Below are 19,926 nucleotides of genomic sequence, written 5' to 3' on the forward strand. Positions count from 1 at the left end.
AACTAGGCTTGTGCGAATAATGGAGCACTTCGAATATTCGAACGAATAATACACTATTCGAAAGAATGAATAGGTGTATATTAGTCTGCTTGTAACCCCCCTGTAAAGGTGGCTTTACTGCAGTGGAGGGGTGCTACACCGTGAATACAACTTTCCAGGAAAAATCCGCACTGCCGCAAAGCCCCACTTCTAGGTTAAATGAACATATTACCGTCACATCGATTCATCAATTTTTTAAGTTTAAAAGCATCATATTATACCAGCTCATATGCTCCAAGTATAGTAAATTTTAAAACTTAACGTATTTTACAGGTTATCGCTTGCATTCTACCAAAATTCAAATCCTGCTATATTCAAAGTAGCTTCCACTTTCTTTAAACCAAAAAGAATGACATTTGCACATGGCTTGTTACAATTTAGAAAAAATATTGTGCACGTTCGTTGGGTCATGACAAATATGCTCATTGTTCTTTATAATATGCGATATATACTATTTGAATTTGATTCGAAATCATTCGACCAAAATCACTATTCGCTTCGAACCTAAAATTTACTATTCGCACAAGCCTAAATATAACTTTTCGATTACTGTACCAGACGTCGTCTCATATACTTTTTTTTTGTGACAGTTGTTGTCTAATATATTTATTGTTCTACAGATATTTATACAGTGAAAGCTCCTTAATTTGAACTCAAAGGGGACTCTAAAATTGTTCCAATTAAGCGGAGTTCGAATTAGCGGGCGGGCCCTAGAATGAAAGAACATCGCACCACACCGCGCTGGCAGAACCCAAAGAAGCCACCTCCGGACTCGTATTACAAATTAAGCGCTACTACACATTCGTGGCAGGTGATTTCGTAAATTAAGTTTATGGAACTCTAACAGCAAACAGAATTAATTGATCTGTCAGTGATATGCCAGAAACAAGCACCGACATGTATTCATGTGAGCAGTGAGCCTTAAACCTTTGAGACGCTATGTACACAATTGCGTACACCACTTGTTTTTGCTATTTGTATCGACTAGGGGCTAAGAAAGAGCGAGATAGTATATCGAGCTTTGGATAAATTTACCCTCCTGCATAATACATTTGTCTGTATTTAACTTCATTCTGCAGTGTACTGTTGCACATGATCACTTTGCTGAAGGCGCTACCACGTCCGATGTGCCGCTTCCTGCGAACCATGTGAAAAGTATAATTTTTCTTTGCACAAAATGGACATAACCAAAAATGGAACTTGCACTATATTTCTAGCCTGATAATTCATTCTATTTATGCCAAAACAGAGCATCAATGACATCAGGATAAATATATATTTAATTAAAACTTAAGTAGGATTAGTTACTATAACACACATAAATTAACATATTATTTTTGTTGCAATAGAATAGTGAGTGCCTTGAAATAACGTTGTATCGATATGACACATTTACAGACAGTTCTTCATAGGTGAAGAACTGTCTTCATAATGAAAACCAGGGGCTCCCAGTTCGAATTAACCGTTGTGGATACCGACAGATTCGAATTATCGGGAGTTTCCCTCCATAGAAATACACAAGGCTGTGCCGGGGCCAGGGAGTCAGTTCAAATTAGCTGTAAGTTCGAATGAACGAGCTTTTACTGCAAGTGCCATATTAATCTTTACAAAAATGAATCACATGTATGAGTTTCAAATAACAAGGTAGCAGTGTACCATCAGCATAAATTATGCATTCAATTACATCAACAGTGTTGTTAAAACAACAGAAAGTTGAGATTGTTGGTAGGAATTCATCATTAAAGAAGGCAAGATATGCAGACACAGACGAAGGAACCAGACAACACAAATGCCTACACATAACTGGCATGTTTTGTGTCACTGACAGGAGTACCAACATAAAGTTTTGAAGGTGATAGCACTTGCGAGATAGACTTGTGTGGACACACACCATCTAAAAAATATCAATGACTAATACAGTGAAATCTCGGTATAACGAACTTCAGGGGACCGCGGAAAAATGTTCGTTATTCTGAAAGGTCGTTATAGTGAAAGCCCAAAAATTTACCATAACAATAGAATTTCAGTAACGCAAACGTCCTACCTTTGCAACGGTACGTCCTTGAACTCGTTTCTCACAACAATGCACACGTGAACGTCAGACAAGGCACGTTTATTTGAAATAGTCCGTGATCGTTTTTTTTTTGACGGGTGCAGCACAAACTCTGCGTCACGAACGATTCTAGACCGTCCGCATTTTTATCCGCCGCTTCGGTCGCTGTTCCTCTTTTTTCTATGAATATGCGGAGTTTCCTCAAGTAGTCCAACGCATCTGTGGCCGACACGGACTCGTCGCGATCTTCGGGTGCTACCGTGACATCGTCGTCCATGTCATCGCTGCAATCCTTTAAGGCCCAACTGCATGCACGCGAGTTTTGAGCGACGGCCGACAGGATTTGCTGTCGCGGAGGGCCATCCATCGCCGTCGCTTGTCGCAGGGGTGCAATCGCGAAACGATGCTATTTCCGATTCCACACGGCTGGCTGATCGCGCTGATAACGCGGACGGACCGTCGTTCTGACCACTGGCCAAGCGCGAAAAGCACGAAAGGCATTGGAATCTGAAATAGAATCGTTCCGCGATAGCATCCCAGGTTTCTGGAAAGCCAGAAAACATCGCTTGTCGCCCGGAAGTGAGCATGACGATATCCAACAACATGGCAGCATCTCTGACCCTTGCTTCGGTTGCAATTCGCTCGTGATGCTTCCAATCGGCGCGTACTTCAAGGAATGCAAGTTATAGACTACCTTATTTACAGCCCCATCTCACGCGGAGAGCGAGGCAGCGGCCGTATTTTGTCGTTATTTATGATCGACGGTTCGTTTTGATGTTTCGGTGGTAGCTTGCTGCATTGGTGGTAGCTTGCTGCAATGTCAACATCGTCGTCGTGTGAGGTAGCCCTTCTCCCTGCGAAGCAACGATGTGAGGCGCTGCGGCTTTTCTTAAACGTTCTATGACAGCAAGAGGAAACGTTGTCGAGATGCGCCTCGTGGACTAACCCCAACATAACGCAGTTTGCAAAGTGCGACGTAGCGTAGGCAGCGTACGCTTCCGGGCGCCCCATGGGATCACAGCAGATACTACTGCCGCGGTTAAACATAAGATTGCGAAAAAAGGAAGTCCCGAAACGCTTTTATGGCATCTTTATCTCAAACAAGACAATAATAAATTTGGCATGTTGTCATTCATCTACTCTGTAATTCTTTTTCGTAATTTGCCTGAGTGCGCGCAATAGTTTTCAATCGAGCAGCGCGACGGAGCCCGTTTGTAGGAGGTGTTGGTTTGTCGCAGTCGCATTCGCTCGAAAGTCGCGTGCTACGCATGCGGTTGAGCCTTTACAAAACCTGATGCGTTGTCGCCTCCTCAACAGAGGGGAAAAAAAAAAAAGTTCTCAGTCCGCGTCTTTCTCCTCCCGCGCCATCTCAGGTTTTAGCGGGAGGGCGTCCGCTCTTCGCGCTGCGTCGTCTGCTACCTTACAGCTCCGACTGCCATGACCGATACACTGAAATCTAAGAATCCTCGCATTTCGGGATATAAGTTCGTAGTACTGAGGTGTTGTTAAGATTACACGGGAATTAAATAACGATCGTTATTCTGAAATGTTCGTTATTCTGAAGTTCGTAGTAGTGAAATATTTTTACATTGAAACTATAAGCAGTCGGCACGGGATTTCTTAAAAGTTCGTTAATTTGAAATGTTCGTTAATGTGGTGTTCGTTGTAACGAGATTTGACTGTATAGCCTCGAAGATATTTAAAATCAATTTTGAAATGTATGCCCCACAACTGAGTACAAATGGAGCACCTTGTGACATTGACACCAACAAGGTTTGACTATAAACAACCAACAACCAGCTATATGTCACAAGTTAGTGTTGGCTGCTACGCCCTTTGCGTGTGCTCTCTGCCACAGTTGTCAATGCGGCGCGCACGTGCAAGTGCTGCGATGCATGTCATTGTTTTGTGTGGTCTAGTGGCCAGCTGTGTATACAAACAAGCCATCCAGGTACCACCTCTCTCGCTGCTCTCCGAAACCGAAAATGCTACTGGACGGTAAAAAACATGAATGAGTGAGTGAAATAACTTCATTCGGAATCCAGCAATTGAAAGGCCCTGGCCTGGGGCCACCGAGATGGCCTCCATGGCTCGCTGGACTGGCCACAGCTGGTCTGAGCAGCGCGGCCAGCCACCACGCACGCAGATTTTCAAGGGAGACTGCCATTTTATCTTGATATATTTTAAATCCCTACAACATGCGTTGAAGGGTGGCTCCAGCAGACTTGCATAGCTTGCATATATCGCTCTCGTATATCTCGAGCTACAAAGTCTTTAACTGCAAGGGATTTAGATAGGTTTCTGTTTTAAACACCTCCAAGCAACAGACTGCTCTGTTAAGCTCAGTGTGAGGCGGTGGTAATATTAACTTCCTATTTCGAGAGAATTTGGTAATATCACTAAATCCTGTTCACCTCTCTTTTCCTCTCCAGATCTCCATTCCCCTAACTGATGGAAGTCACTCTCTGCTCAGCTCCGCGAGCAAGACCTCAAGCTTCGCGGTGTGCTACCTCGTTAGGATTGATTGCAGGAATGCCTGGAGTCGTACGCACTGCGCACCAGAGCAATTGCCTATCGTTTTTCTCTGAATTAAGAATTCTGCTTCGTTGACTGATGATGTGCCACACCTCAGGGGAGATCCTACCCTTAGCATAGCTTCTAATGGCCGCCTGAGAATCGCTAATGATGTACCAAGCATTTGTGGAGACCAATGCTTGTGCAATGGCTACCTCCTCTGCTGTCTCGAAATGTTTGGTATTAACTGACATGCTTGTAAGGAGTTTTTGGGGGTGATATACGACTACTGCCACACAGCTATTTCTGTTTGGGTACTGCGCTGCCTCTACAAATGTTGCTCTTTCATCTGACCCACAGCTTTGGACCATTTTCTCTGCTCTACTCGTGCGTCTGCCCTTGTAACCTGGATGCATGTTTTTGGGTAGATTTGGTACTAGAACTTTGTCGTGAATTTCTCTCATTATCGTCCTCTTTTCCCCATACTGAGTGTGGTAATACATTCCTAGCTTGCGTAGTATAGGCCGCCCCATTTTGATTTTGGTTAATCATCCCACGTGAGATATTTGCTATGCTTCTATGAGGTCATCCAGAGTACTGCGGAGTCCTAACACTAGGAAGAGCTCCATGCTCGTACCTATGGGAGTCCCTAGTACTAGTTTGTATACCTCTTTCACTAGGCGGTCAATTTCGGTTTTTTCATGTGCAAAGCAATTGTGGAAGGCTGCTATTTATATGATCAGACTTATTACAAAGGATTGTATTAGCTGTTTCTTCTTTCGTACCAGTCTCGAAATAATTACCTGTCATGCACTCGAGCAAATAATGTTTCCAGCCGGGATAAGGGGGCCATTAGCTACTTATTACAACAGAAAAAACAAAATGCAGAATTTTTTTGTCAGTACTCCTTAAGGCTTTGTGTCTATTTCTCAGTGTACAAATTCTACACCCTTTCAGTCGATAATTGGTGTTTGCGTTGTATGGCTCTCTTCTCTTATGTTCATGTCTGCAGGCTTTACCTTCTTTCATGACGAACGTTCTTAATCTGGAAGTTAAAAGGCGGCGGTCCTTCCTTGAAGCACCCCACTAAGTATTGGTCGCAAAAAAGATAAATTATTTTGTACACAAGCTGCTTGCATTCTGAAAAAGGTCAAACACAAAATTTATAAGCGTGAGGGTTATACTCAACTAACCCAGAGAAGAGAATCGGTGGTAATAGAAGGAAGGTGCCACTCAGGGATGGAACGAGATTGGTGGTGTGAGAAAATTGTTGCAATTCAGAGGCATAAGATGGAGTGTGATGGCATCAGACAGGGGCGTCATTATCAATCACTGGACAATTCTTTTGTCTCGCAGTGGACTTAAATATGGCCTAACAATGGATGGCAGTGATGATGAAATACTCGGGAGATTTTCCCCATATATTCAAGAATAAGTCCTGCACACTGCAAACAAAAATATTTTACAACTTTCTTTTTGCAACAAAGGAATTGTTACAGATTTTTTTCTCATACATCATTTGCTGAGGATTTTAAAACTGCCATAAAAAAATCCGCTCTAGAAGATGCATCTTCTGAAGAATATTGACCCTCAAAAACCTAACAGAGGAGAGTATTGAAAGCCCGAAGTTGCCCAGTTCACACGGACATTTTGCTTTGTTCATACACTGCACTCTTACACAACTGGTATTTAAAAGCTGTAGAGAAAAAGCACGTTAATGCATACCTCGGGGTGATGTGCGCTAAAATAGAATTAAACGCAATTCAAGCTCACAAAAGTGACAAACACAAGGCTGGAACCACAACCTTTGAGAAAAATTCACGATTTTTTTTTTCTTTTTCTTGAAAAGCAATCACTGCTTGAGTTATATTGTAGTGCACCTGTAAAGTAAGTTCCTGCAACAGGAGATCACTAAGCTGGAACTCAAAAGCACATCTGCCATCTAGTCGGCTCCACACATTCAGAAAAAAAGAAAGAAAAAGGTCTGAACATGGCAGCCAGATTTTGTATTTTTCATCATGGCTAACAGCGCGACTAACACAGAAGAGGAAAGCAAGGGAGCGCATGGCACAGCGCTTACTTTTCAAATTAAGTTTAACCGAAGAAAACGAGAACATAAAATAAATACACAAACCGAGCATGTGGTGACCAACCCAGCCTGGGCCCTTCATAGCCAATAAACTCCAAATACTCTGCACAACTAAGCATTGTCATCATAGTAGACATACAGACAGCAAAAGTAAAACGTAACCAGGATACTAGGCACGGGATAGCAGAATATCCTTATCCACTATCTAACAAGAAAACCCTGAAAGGTTATTAAGAGAGATTATTAAGGCATTTTTTATAAACAACAAAGGATCTTAATGTCATCCATTCATTGCCTTAAAGGAGTCCTGACACAAAACTTTTCGCCCCGCGTTTTTTTGCTGCAATGTGTTGCTGGGGGCCTGTTAGTCATAACACGGCACATGGTTTGCTGCAGCGCGTGACAGATAATTAATTACAAGCTCCTCATTACCGACACAGCCTGTTTCGGTTTGACAGAGCTCCAAAAACGACAAGCCGCCGGGTGCAACTATCACCACCTAGCGAGTGAAACGCTCGGTCACGTGAGCACACAGAACAGTGACGCCTTTCCGCGCGATCTGTCGTCGTCGGGCTCATCGTCGTCTGATGGCGACGATTTTCTTGCGGCGGGGATGGAAGGAATTTTCGACGTGGCGAATCACTTCAGGTTTGACCCGCTGGCGAGGAGTGATTAGTCGGGAAGCGCGTCAAAACAGAAATGGCGGCCACGACGTCATCATAACTTGTACCGGCTGAAACGTTTACGTAGGGGAAGTAGGGGGGTCACCTCGAGTCACCTCCGAGGGTGTCATTGCACTAGGTGCGGCCTATAATGCTGGATCGCGCTCGCGAACTTCAAAATTCATATAAAATACCTTCCAAGCTTTATTCGTTGTCGATATTTTGCAGATGGTACACACACGTACACAGGAATCGATCCAGCAGGCTTTCTCGGCCGCGAAATTTTGTGTCAGTACCCCTTTAAAGGGTCCCTAAATCATCCAAAGGTCGAAATTTAGCCAGGTGGAAGAATATTCTGAGCCAATCTTTCCAGGAAACTTGTACAAGTTGTAGTTTGATGTTGCAGTCTGCAGACTATGAAGCAGCAGACCATTTCTTCAAAAGAAAAGGAACCCAAGCTGTTACCAAAGCATCTTCACAAAGGCAGCACACAATATTAAACATTATAATTAAGTTAAGCTGTGTAGTTTTACATGCCAGAACCACAATGATTATGAGGCACACCACAGCGGGGGACTTCAGTTTAACTTTGACCACCTGGGGCTCTTTATTGCACACGAATAATGAAGTATGCAGGCATTTTTTGCATTCCGTTTCCATCAAAGTGCAGCTGTCATGGCTGAAAATAGAACCGAATGCCTCAGGCTTAACGCTGCAACACCTCACCTGCTAAGCTTCCTCAGTGCATTGATTTTTCTTCTAGCAGATGAGATAATGGATATTCAGCAAAATTTTCATGCATATTCTCTTGAAAAGGGCTCCAGGAGGTTTACCTTGTGGGGATCAGGCACTTCTAGCCGTGTCTCAGGAGGTGCCTTGACTGCTATCACGGTCTGGTCAGCCAGGCTGCTGATGCTCCGCAGGTCACGATACGTCACATAGGCATACGTGCACATATGAGTCAAGGCCTAATGCACACACTGCCTCAGCAAAGTGCCATGCGATACGAGAACTCTCTACCATCAGTTTACCTTGCTACTGAGCGTCGGCTGAGCGAAGAAACTTCAGCAGCAGCAGTGACAGTAGACGCTACAAGCCATGCCATGCAAGAGAAGTTTATCTTGCAGCAAAGGCAGAAAGAAAATTTCAACGAGAAGGAAGAACAGCAACCTGACGTCCTGGTTGATATGATAAATATGGGGCGCGTTTGGGATGAGATAAGGAGCATTCGAGGTCTGGCAACATTCCATACTCCCTACGTGTAAGCAGTGGGCTATTATATCATCATCCATTATGCCCAGTGGCCCTAACATGTGACCTTTATCCTGCATAGGCCTACTACTATACCAGATACCACAAACATCCGTAAACTAGCACCACTGCCCACCACCCTGCTGGCCTCAACCATGGTTTTTCAACAGCTTTCTCCACAAACACCGTAGCATGTGGGTGTGTGAACCCATCTTCCAGAATATGTGGGGCAAACAGACCTGTACATCCTGACAGGCATCCAAGAAGGCCGACAGGTACAAAGGTTTGGCCTTCTAAACACAGACTAGTGCTAGCATGGAGCCGCATTGCAAATGAAAATGTGTGAAGCTGAAACTGTGCTTACGTGCTACTATGGCTGCTGCCACTAGAGAACTGTTTGCACAATTTTCATCTTTTGAACAGCCACCTAAGGAACGGAATATCAGCACTCATGATCAACAGCTGCAAAGGATATCTTCGATCTACGTTCTCAGCAATCCCTCGCAGGTCAGACACTGCGCCTTCGAGCAGCTCGTCCAGCTCGCGTTCCACCTTGATGTACTCGTCAACCTCTTGCTGCAGAATGCGCTGCCTGGTTCCGTTCAGAGTGGCCGCCCCCCGTCCCTCCCTCCACCGGATGTTGTTTTTGGACTTCTTCTCGATGAGGCCGACGCCCTCGAGGACGTTTGTGATGTCGTAGATGCGCCGCTTCTGTACGCCTAGCAGCTCCGATGCTTTATTTAAATCCACCACCTGCGTAAAAAAAATAACAGTGCACTGCCTCCGTCAGCATTGCACTGCAATGTTATCAGAGGACTGCCATGCAAGCTACAATGAAAACATGCCTGAATGACATCTCCCTCTTTAGACTGGTTTCTTTACAACCAACTACTGCCACACTTATGACATGTCATAAAGTACAACACATATGCAGCGAAATCACACAAAATATGGACCATACTTTCTATTGCTCATCTTCTCATGACTCACGTACCCTAGCAGCGATTTCCTGCATTACCACATACAGAAGACAAAAGCACGAAAATGTCCCAGAGACTTCGTAGCTCACATATGCAGCCAAAACCTATTGCTTCCCATACAAAAGAAAACTATGGGTACAAGACATGTAATTCAATGCAACACTTGGGTTTTCCACTTTTATGCTGCAAACATGGCATAACTGTTAGATAAAAAATGTTTTAGATTGGAGTCACTTTACCAGCAAACAAGTGAAGTGACATTTCTGCAATAAGCAGCCACTTGTGCCCAAAACCAAAACACGGTATGGTGCATATTGGAACCACTAATGAGCACAAATAATATGCGACTTGAAGTAACCTTACACGCACAAGTTACAGATTAAATAGTTATTGAGCATCAAATAGTGAGCAATATATAGAAAGTGTCTCAGATAAACAACTGCACTAAGACATGCACGGAGTCAGACCTCCATGACCGCACTACTAGAGTAGCTTGTGCTGCTTCACTTGCGTACAGTTAAACCTCGGCATAACGATGTTGGTAAAATTGGCAACTCGCTTCTACACATCGAAACTTCGCTATACCAAAAATTCCACCCCTTATGCAAAGTGAATAGCCGTCGACAGATCCTTTTTTACATGGAAGGTGCCATAAAGATATTTGAATAATATGGCAGTACAGAAAAGAAACTAGTTCCAATAACATAAAAAAACTATTTTGTTGAACCTGAAATCCTGCGATCACGAAGTCCTTTTCAGTGGTGGCTTTATATCACTCATAAAGCTGAAAGAAACGCAGGTCCAATGCACTACATGAACCAGTGAAGCCATCGCACCTGTTCTGCCACCACGACTTGCATCAAGTTTCAACCCCTTATGTTATTACTGGCAATATACAATGGTTGTACCATGGTCTGTCATGATTTGGCAATGTCTGCAGTATGTGCACTAATCCCAACCTTATTCTTCGGTTCTTTATTCCTAAAGTTGATGCCATGGTTCTCGACTGCTTGTTCCCCTTCTTCCTGCATCGGAGTTTCCTATGACTACAATGTACTGAGTTTGTACCTTTTGAACTGACAATTCTACAGCCTCATAGAACTGTTCTAATAGGTGGACAGCAAGGCAGCGTGTCGTCTGCTAAGGCACTTCAAGGCCTAGCTCTTTGCTACTTCAAGGCGCATGCTGTTCTGTGTAGCAAGGGAGGGTATACATACACTTCCACAACACTGTTATTACCGCTTGTCCAGTGATCGTGTCCTTGAATTCTTTTGCGAATGAATGGAAAATGTCTCAAATTTCACAGAGTGAAGCTTAGTTGTGTGGCCGTTGTGAATTAAACACAGACAACTTTGAGGTATGGGTCTCGAGTGTAGCAGCCAATATACGTAGCAGTTATGCTTTAAATAATAATAATAATATATGGGGTTTTACGTCCAAATACCATGATACGATTATGAGGGATGCTGTAGTGGAGGACTCCGGAAATTTCAACCATCTGGTATTCTTATTCTTTAACATGCACTGACATCGCACAGTACGTGGGCCTCTATGATTTCACCTCCACCGAAATGCGTGACAACCGCAAATCACAACCGTGACCTTCGGGTTGGCAGCCGAGCACCGTCACCACTGATCCACCTTGGTGGATGGCGGTTACGTTTTGAAACACAGATGTATTTTGCCAAATAAGCTTGATTTTTTATTTTCGAGAACCAATGGTGACTACCTCGCAACCGCTCACATGAGCAGCTGGTGCCAGATGTCAACATACATTCCCAAGTAGCTAAGGACCTCTGATAACATTACAGGTGCTCTGCTCAATGAAGTGCACTGATTCCGTGAACTTGCATTTAACACAGTGCATTGCCTACTTTCCGTATGAAAAATGCTGAGTGGAAAATAGGCCAATGGAATGAAACAGCCGCTCAGTCTGTGGATCGGCTAGGACATAAAATGATCAACGTTGCTTTTGAAATGACGCATGACATCATGATAAGGCGTCTCCGCTATTTCACAGACTTTCAAGCGTGCACTGTTGATACTATCGGGTTCAACTTGAAAGAAAAATGTTTGTTATGCGTGCAGTGTTTCGATCGCTGCCTTGAAATTTCGTAAGTTCGAGTGCCGCGAAGGAGCCACGCAACTCTCAAGTAAAGCAATATTCAGAGGCGTAAAAGCAAAAATAAGGAAGCTACGAAGCCTGCTCACTTTTACCAAGGCATATTTTACTCGCACTATTCTCCACATCGAACCAGAGATGTTATCTTTGCAACACAAAAGTAAATAAATTCACGAGTTTGAAAGATGAAAACAGTAAAAGTGTTATGTTTGACGCTGTGACATTTCATGACACTATGACGCACAACAAATCTTCATATAATGCACAAAACATGCAAGGAAAACAAACTCCAGTGCGAAACAACATGTGCGTGTTAGAAGGTGCATGCCACATGAATGAAGAAATCACCGTTCACACCTCTTGTAACTATCCAGTAGTGATTGCACTTGTTCAACTAAGCTGCACAGCACTCCAAGATGCCATGCAGTAATGTTCGAGAAAAAGAAGGACTGCGACTGCTAGGTGGAACACGGAAAAGGCGACCTATTGATATGCACCTATTCATTGTTATGCCTGGATGTTGTAGCGTATGCTTGTACTATTCTAATTTTGTATCTCTGTTCGGACTTATTGTGACGTATGCTACCTTTTCATTGATGCTGTAGAATTCATCAGCGTTACCTGCAATGTCTTTATGGATTAGAAAAGCTACACCACATTTAGTCTCCACTGAATATGCTTCCCCAGTTCTTATCTAGCAGAGGCCAACGATAACCTGTTTAACAACTACCAACTCCTCGAGCAGCTCCACCAACCTAGCTACACTAGAGAGGGTCCTTGCGTTTAACATTGCCAGGTTTAGTTTCCAGCTTCCATGCATGCAGACTCAGTATTAAATAAAAGGACACACTTGACAGCATGCTTGACTAAATATCATGCCGAAGTAAAGCACATAATAGGAACACTTATTCATATCAAGACCAGAAACAAGTTAAAATTCAACAATAAATAAATAAATAAATAAATGCCCTGCCCTGCCCTGCCCTGCCTGCCCTGCCCTGCCCTGCCTGCCCTGCCTGCCTATCAGTACCTCACAGGGCCCTTGTGGGGGTAGCAATACAGCAAATACATAATAGTGACAAATATACATTGGTAAAAGATAGGTTAGTACAGAAGATGCAACTGAAATCATGAACATAAAAATGCAAAATGCAAGGTATAGTGTGTGAAGGTGTGATACCAAAGGTAATACAAAAGTAACTAATTAAACAGCAACAGTTACGCTCATATGTTTAACTGATTGCCTATTCTACTGCTAAGTGATAGCATACATTTTTGCAAATGCGCATCACAAATGCAACAGAGAAGAATCAATACTTTGTCACAGAACCATCATTCCTGTGCATAAAATTACTCTCAAATTATTAAGGCAAAAGCCTCAGATGCCTCATCAAACACGAAAACTGACCGTCGGCATCAACACGAGTGATGCAACACGAGCGATAGTGATGACATCACCATATGACGTTATTACGACATCACAGATTGCCAGGCTTTGTGACGTTATCTCATGACACTGTTGCTTGGTAAAAGCTGGGCCGATCACGAAGGCAATGCAAAACCAGGTGAGGTGCAGAGAGCTTTAGTAAGGGGGAGGATCGATACATCAACCGACAAGAAAAAGAAGAAGGCGTTTGCCTTCAAGTCGCCTTAGGTGAATGCATAAGGGAGTTATTATGATAATGCCTTAAGCTATATCAGAACACACGTCTTCTTTGGTTAAGTTCAGTGTCCAGACTGTCCCACCCAACCAACTTCTTTCCATGGGGAGAAGAGGGTTCACTCTCTCCCGTCTGTCGACGGTTCCATGTTCGCAGTCGCAGGTTCTTGAAGAGATGGCTTTTCGTTTGGTGTTATTTGGCTTGCCCGTCTGGCTATGGTGTTCTATCATTTTATTACATCCCTCCCTCCCCCCCGGCCAAAATGAGCCTTGATCATTTTACTTCTGTCTCCAAAGCGTAGAGCAGTTGTACCAGATGCCGCAGAGTGATTCCAGTGGACAACTTTAAGGCAGAAGAACACACTGCTCCGTCACGGCCTTTGAAAATCTTGACAACTCTTCCTGTTTTCCACATATGTAGCTTTGTATGGTCTTCGTGGACAATCACAATGTCGTCTACCGTAAGGGAATTGTCCTGTCTTGACGGTATTAGGTGCGCTGAGCGCAACTGTAGCAGGTATTCCTTTTGCCATCGGTTCCAAAAGGCGTTGACAAGTGATCGTCGGTACCTCCAGCGTCGGTTAATGTCAGCTGCTGTAGAAGTGGGAACAGCACTTAACTTGGAGGCAGGTAAAGCTATTAGTCTCTTTCCTGTCAACAGATGGGATGGAGTCAGCACTGACACCTCACCTTGCTCCTCTAGGACATAAGTGATTGGGCGGGAGTTTATCGATGCTTCTACATCCGCCAAGACTGTAATGAGCTCTTCAAAAGACAGGCTTTGACGTCCGAGAACTTTTCGCAGGGAAACCTCGACGGACTTTACCATTTGCTCCCACCAGCCTCCCCACCAAGCTGCCTTTTCTATTATGAATTTCCACGTGATGCGCTGAGAGCCGCAGTAGTCTTGAACGTCACGACTGCGAAGAATTTTCCAGAGGCTTTGCACTTCCCTCGATGCCTTCTTAAAGGTCAAAGCGCTATTGCTGTAAATAGTCTGCGGTAGACCCCTGCGCACTGCTCTCGTTGTTGTGCACGTGAACAAGGCGATGTAACTATTTGCGCTTGATGTTTTACTTTTGGTGAAAAGAGGGCCGGCAAGGTCGATGCCCACAACTTGAAAAGGTTCGCTCCGGTTCACTCTGTCACCTGGAAGGGGAGCTGTAGGTGCTGCGGCCGGTTTGAGACGGTGCTTGGCACACAGAGAGCATCGTGATATCACTTTCCTCACTAGCTGCCGACAGCACGGAATCCAGTAACATTCGCGCAGTTCAGACAGTGCTGAGAGCGCCTCCGTGAAGAGTTCGAAGATGAAGCTGCGACTACTATAAGTTTGATTACTACATGATATTTCGGAAGAAGGGTTGGATGCTTGACGTCTTCAGATACCTTTGAAAATTGAAGACGACCTTTCACGCGCAACAGTCCCTGTGCGTCAAGGAAAGCCTGAAACTGTGCAATTGGCGAGTTCACCGTCGGGCTCTCTCCCCGAGAAACTGTTCCAATCTCTTGCTCATAGCCTGCGTTGCGCATGTCGAATCCAGTGGTTGCTGGCCTCTTGAATCTCGTCCGCTGCGAGATATGCTGGGTTACTCCCACTGTGACGTCGGCAGTTTCTTACAAACCTCATGACCCACGCAGTTACTCTTATCAGACGTGTGTAACTGCTAAACTTTTATGCTTGTAGCAAAGGGGTCATTTCAGTTATTCCTGTAAGCAGCTGAACTGCGTTCTTCCTCTTTTCGTTGTCCACTTCATGGCTGTGACACGCATTATCAAATTCTTTTGGTGGCCAGAATTGAGAGTTCTGTTGCAGCCAACTTGGGCCTTTCCACCAAAGTGTGTTGTCTCTTAGGGACTTTGCACGCATCCCTCGTGTCAGGCAGTCAGCGGGGTTATCGGTGCCTGGGCAATGCCTCCAACTTTCTGGGCTGCTTAAACTCTGTATCTCTTCACCCTAGTTTCAACAAATGGCTTCCATTGCCTGGCTGTGCCCCTTACCCAACAGAGGGTGATCGTAGAATCTGACCAAAAATACACTGCAGTTGTTAGATCAAGGACACTATGAAGATATTTAGCCATTCGTACTCCAATAAGGGCAGCCATCAACTCCAACCAGGGCAGAGACATCGCTTTCAACGGGGCCACTCGGGACTTCGCGAAGATGAGGTTTGTGTTCACTACTTCGCTCTCATCTTGCGTCCGTAGGTACGCGCAGATGCCGTAAGCTTTCGGGCTTGAATCGCAAAATATGTGCAGCTGACAGTTAACCTCGTAGTCTGTCAGTACGCAACGGGGAAATGAGAGCTGTTTCAAGCTAGTCAGATCTGAGCACCAGCTTCTCCACTCTGCCTCTAGCTTATCCCAGCCAACTCTTCTCTCCCAAAGGCGCTGAAAGAGCACTTTGGCTCATACCAGAAAGGGCGCTACCAGCCCCAAAGGGTCAAAGATCCTCGTTGATGCCTGCAGCACCGTGCGTTTTGTGCTGACTCCTGTGCATGCTGTGACCAATACAGCCGCGGCCAATATGGACATCTCATCTTTAGTAGGTGTCCACAAAAGCCCCAGTACATTTTGCGTTTCATCCGGAGCGCTGCTTTGTTGGTCGCTCAATGTCATTCTAACTTTTTCGGAATTGGATGACCACTTTCTCAGGCACATTCCAGCATCGGTCATTATCTTGTTCACTTCTGCAGCTATCTTCAAGGCCTCGTCCTCTGTAGTTGCTCCCGTCACCAAGTCGTCGACGTAAAAAGAATCTTTGAGTATGCTCGCCGTTTTCTGAAGACCGTCGCCCTGACTTTCCAAGTGGAGAAGAAGAACGGCGTTTAACAGGTATGGGCTCGCCGTAGTGCCGAATGGCACCCCCTTTGCATTCTCCATTCCTCTATGTCTGGAAGGGTGTCAGGGTTGTGGTGTGCTTCGCTGCACCAAAGGAATCTTAGAGCATCCCTGTCCTCAGGTCGCATGCTGATTTGAAGGAAGGCTTTCTCAATGTCTGCTGCGAGAGCAACCTGGTGTAGCCAAAAACGCAGCAGAATGCAGACCATGTCGCTAATGAGCTTTGGCCCTTTATCCAAATGTTCATTTAGTGACGACTGTTCTGGTGCATGAGAAGAACCATCGAACATTACGCGAAGTTTCAGTGTCTTTGAGTGAGTGCGGATGACCGGCTGGTGAGGCATGTAATATACGTGCTCAGATGCTACTTCATTTTTTACTCTTTCTGCATGCCCTTCGTTCACGTAGCTTCCGATGGCCGTGTCGTATTCTTCCACAAGCTCTTTGCTGCGGCACAACCTCTTTGTGAGACTTTTCAGCCGTTTCATAGCCATTTCTCGGTTATCTGCCAGGTCACTAGAAGTTTCTTCCCACGGATGTGACACTTCATAGCGTTCACCTTTTCTTTCCACGCTGCTCAGAGCGTGGTTGATGCTTTCTTGCTTCATGCTCTGTTCATTGGAGACTCCAATGGCGCCCAGTTCCCAAAACTTTTGCAGGATAGTTTGCTCTTTGGCGTCGCTTTCCAGACCAATCTTTAAAATGCAGACATTTGTCACCATGGTCAGAGAGCTGTTGAGACTGAACGGACCCTGAAATGTCCAACCAAACTTTGTATCGATAGCTGCTAAACCGTTGTTGTCTGCACAGCGGCGGACCTGCCCTGATAGTAAGTTCCACAAATGATCCGCTCCAATCAACAGTGCAATTCCTGGAACTGCTGACAGTAAGTTCCACAAATGATCCGCTCCAATCAACAGTGCAATTCCTGGAACTGCTGACATTGCTGGATAAATGAGCTTGTCAGCGATAAGTCCTCCATTACTCTCAATTTCCTGTACGAAAGCATGGTCAACTGGAACAGGTGCAATGTCTTTGCATATGAATGAAACCTCGATGGCCTCAATGGTTGTTTCACTGTCGCTGTATTGACTCCGCAAGCGCAGTTCAACGATTCGGAATGCTTCCGTTTTCGCAGCTGTCAATCCGAAAGTGTTGAGGTGAAAGTCCTTGTGTCCCAAAACACGCAGGTTAAGCGTTTTAGAGACGTCTTCTCTAATAAATGTCTTTTGACTTCCGCCATCTAGTACACCACGGATGTATCCACATTTGTTACCACCCACGGCCCAAGTGCAGAAAGTCTGCAGAGCAACTTCTTGGTTTGTTTCTTTTTCAGAGGTCACACGTACGTTAGTTGTGGTAACTTCTTTCACAGCTTCTTGCGGACGATCATTCTTTGCTTTCTTCCTGTCGAGGTTGCACAAGGAAGATACATGGCGTTTGCCGCAGTGGATGCACTTTACTTTTCTTCTGCATTCTTTTGACTGGTGCCCCCACGATGTACAACGAAAGCAGCGCCCGGCTCGTGCCAATTTGTTCGTCTTTTCTTCCGGCGGGAGGGGAGCCGAACAGGACTGTGTCTCGTGTTTCGTCGACTCGCAGAAGAAACACCTCCTCGCCTGCACCGGCTGTATGTGAAGTACCGCGGCGCTAGGTGTATGGTTCCGTTTACTTTTTCCCCCGCTCCGTTCGGCTTTGCTCTCCTTCGTGGCACGGACGCTTTCGGCGCATCTTTCTCTGCTTTCTGTCTCGACGAGGAGACATCTGAATCATGTGGTGACTGACTCGCCGACGTTGCGCTGTTGGCTCGACGTAGTTCTTTGTGGAAATCCACAACCATTTCTTTGGGCATCTCAGAAAGGATCACGTCATTAACATTGCCGAATACGATGACGCATTGAGTCCCAGTCCCTTCAGTCCACGAATGTGTGCTTGCACGTGATCGTATAAGCGCCGTAGCCCACGTGCGTCCTCCCGTGAAGCAACGCTGGGAAGAGATCTTAATTTTGCAATGTGTTCTTGTTGAATTCGTTCTTTGTCGCCGAATTGTCTCTGCAATATCTCTATGGTGTCGTCGTAGCAAGCTTCCGTCTACCTGCAGCTGTGATAGCTGGTCCCGTGAGCAGTGATCTTAGGTATTGGAACTTCTCGGTCTTCCAGGGCCCTTTGTTCTCGTGTACTGCTTTACGGTAGCATTCCCAGAAGGATTGCCATGTGGAAAGCTCACCGTTGAACAGTTCCAGGCGCAGCTTCGGTAGCCTGACGCCATGATGGTGAGTCTGGGAGGGCAGCAGATGAGGTGTTACTACGCGGCTTGAGGTGATGGCACTCGCCTGCGCTGACACTATCTTTGCCTTGAGGAGGCCGATGGCTTGGTTAGCCCTATCGTCGTACTGAAGGATCTCTTCACTCTCCTCCTCGAAGGCGTCGTCTGGCAGGCGGGCTTCCATTTCGTCGTTGATCTTTCGAAGATCGCCGTTGTTCACCTCCAGCCTTTGCAGAGTGGCACTGAGCTGTCCAACACTAGCGCCTTCCAGAGCAGATTTTGCCTCATTGATGATGATGGTGTTCTGTCGTCGTCGGGAGCGTCACTTCACTTTCAGCTTTTCCATCATCTTTGTCCCTACCCGCGACCTTTAGGACCTCTCTACTTTAATACTTTCTTCCCGGGTTTCGGCACCATTATGTTATCTATTTTAAACTGATTTACTAGTTCAAATAATTGAGGTCTACATGTGAATAAGGATATAATGAAAAAAACTGTATTACACGCACACATACAAAAGAACACACGTCTTCTTTGGTTAAGTTCAGTGTCCAGACTGCCCCACCCAACCAACTTCTTTCCATGGGGAGAAGACAGCGCACTCTCCCCTGTCTGGGTTCGCACTCCACGGTGCACCTAGCTCATGTCTGTCGACGGTTCCATGTTCGCAGTCACAGGTTCTTGAAGAGACGGCTTTTCGTTTCGTGTTATTTGGCTTGCCCGTCTGGCTTTGGTGTTCCATCGCTTTATTACAACCCCTTCTGGTTTGAATGTTCTGTCACTGAGAATCATGCAATCTCTGTGCAACAGGCCACCGAGGTCATTGCAAAAGCATAAGCTCAGGAAAGTTTCGCTTACAGCACCGATTTTGATAGACGTCACCACAAGATATGCAAGGATAGTTACAAGGACTGTTCCTCCTTTAAACACAGCTGACAATTCACGTAAACTTTCACAACCTAAACAATAATACAACGCAACCATTTCGCCTACAAGTTATCTCCCAGCCTGCTCTGCTGGAAGAACAACTGCCCCAGGAAGATATTGCAACTTTATTCAACACTCATTCCACAGCAAGTCTTAATGAGTGACCAATGTGAGTTTCCTGTACAATTTGCAACTATGTTGACAGGAGTGTCAAGTTTCCATTTTACTATGTGACTGTAACAACTAAGCCAACAAAGCATAAGTGCTCTTGACTTGGGGTATGTACAAGTGCAAGAAAAAGATAAGCATAAGATAAGACAAGTGCAAGAAAAGATATCTGCCTGGTCGAGAACTCAATTGGAGAGAAGGAAAACTCAAATCAAGATTAACTTTAAAATGCCAATGCTTCGGAGACCGACCAGCTCCTTCTTTGGGCGTGGGACGCCTTGAGGCGTAGCTGTGGTCATATGCACTTTTGGCACTATTACGGGCATGCAGACAGTGTTCCTGCCGAATGATTGA

At 45.1% G+C, this 19,926-nt stretch overlaps 1 protein-coding gene across 1 annotated transcript in view; it reads right to left on the reverse strand.

Moving 5' to 3' along the window:
- The window catches only part of LOC119383971 (transcription factor E2F2), a 46,459-nt gene that overhangs the window by 15,246 nt on the left and 11,287 nt on the right, over window positions 1–19,926 (reverse strand). Inside the window, exons 4-5 of the mRNA XM_037652254.2 lie at window positions 9,084–9,361; window positions 8,191–8,305 (exon numbers count right to left, since the gene is read on the reverse strand). Of these exons, the coding sequence (XP_037508182.1) occupies window positions 8,191–8,305; window positions 9,084–9,361 (393 nt within the window). The remainder of the gene's footprint in view (window positions 1–8,190; window positions 8,306–9,083; window positions 9,362–19,926) is intronic.

Source organism: Rhipicephalus sanguineus, chromosome 2 (assembly GCF_013339695.2).
Source record: "Rhipicephalus sanguineus isolate Rsan-2018 chromosome 2, BIME_Rsan_1.4, whole genome shotgun sequence".
Taxonomy (NCBI): Eukaryota; Metazoa; Arthropoda; class Arachnida; order Ixodida; family Ixodidae; genus Rhipicephalus; species Rhipicephalus sanguineus.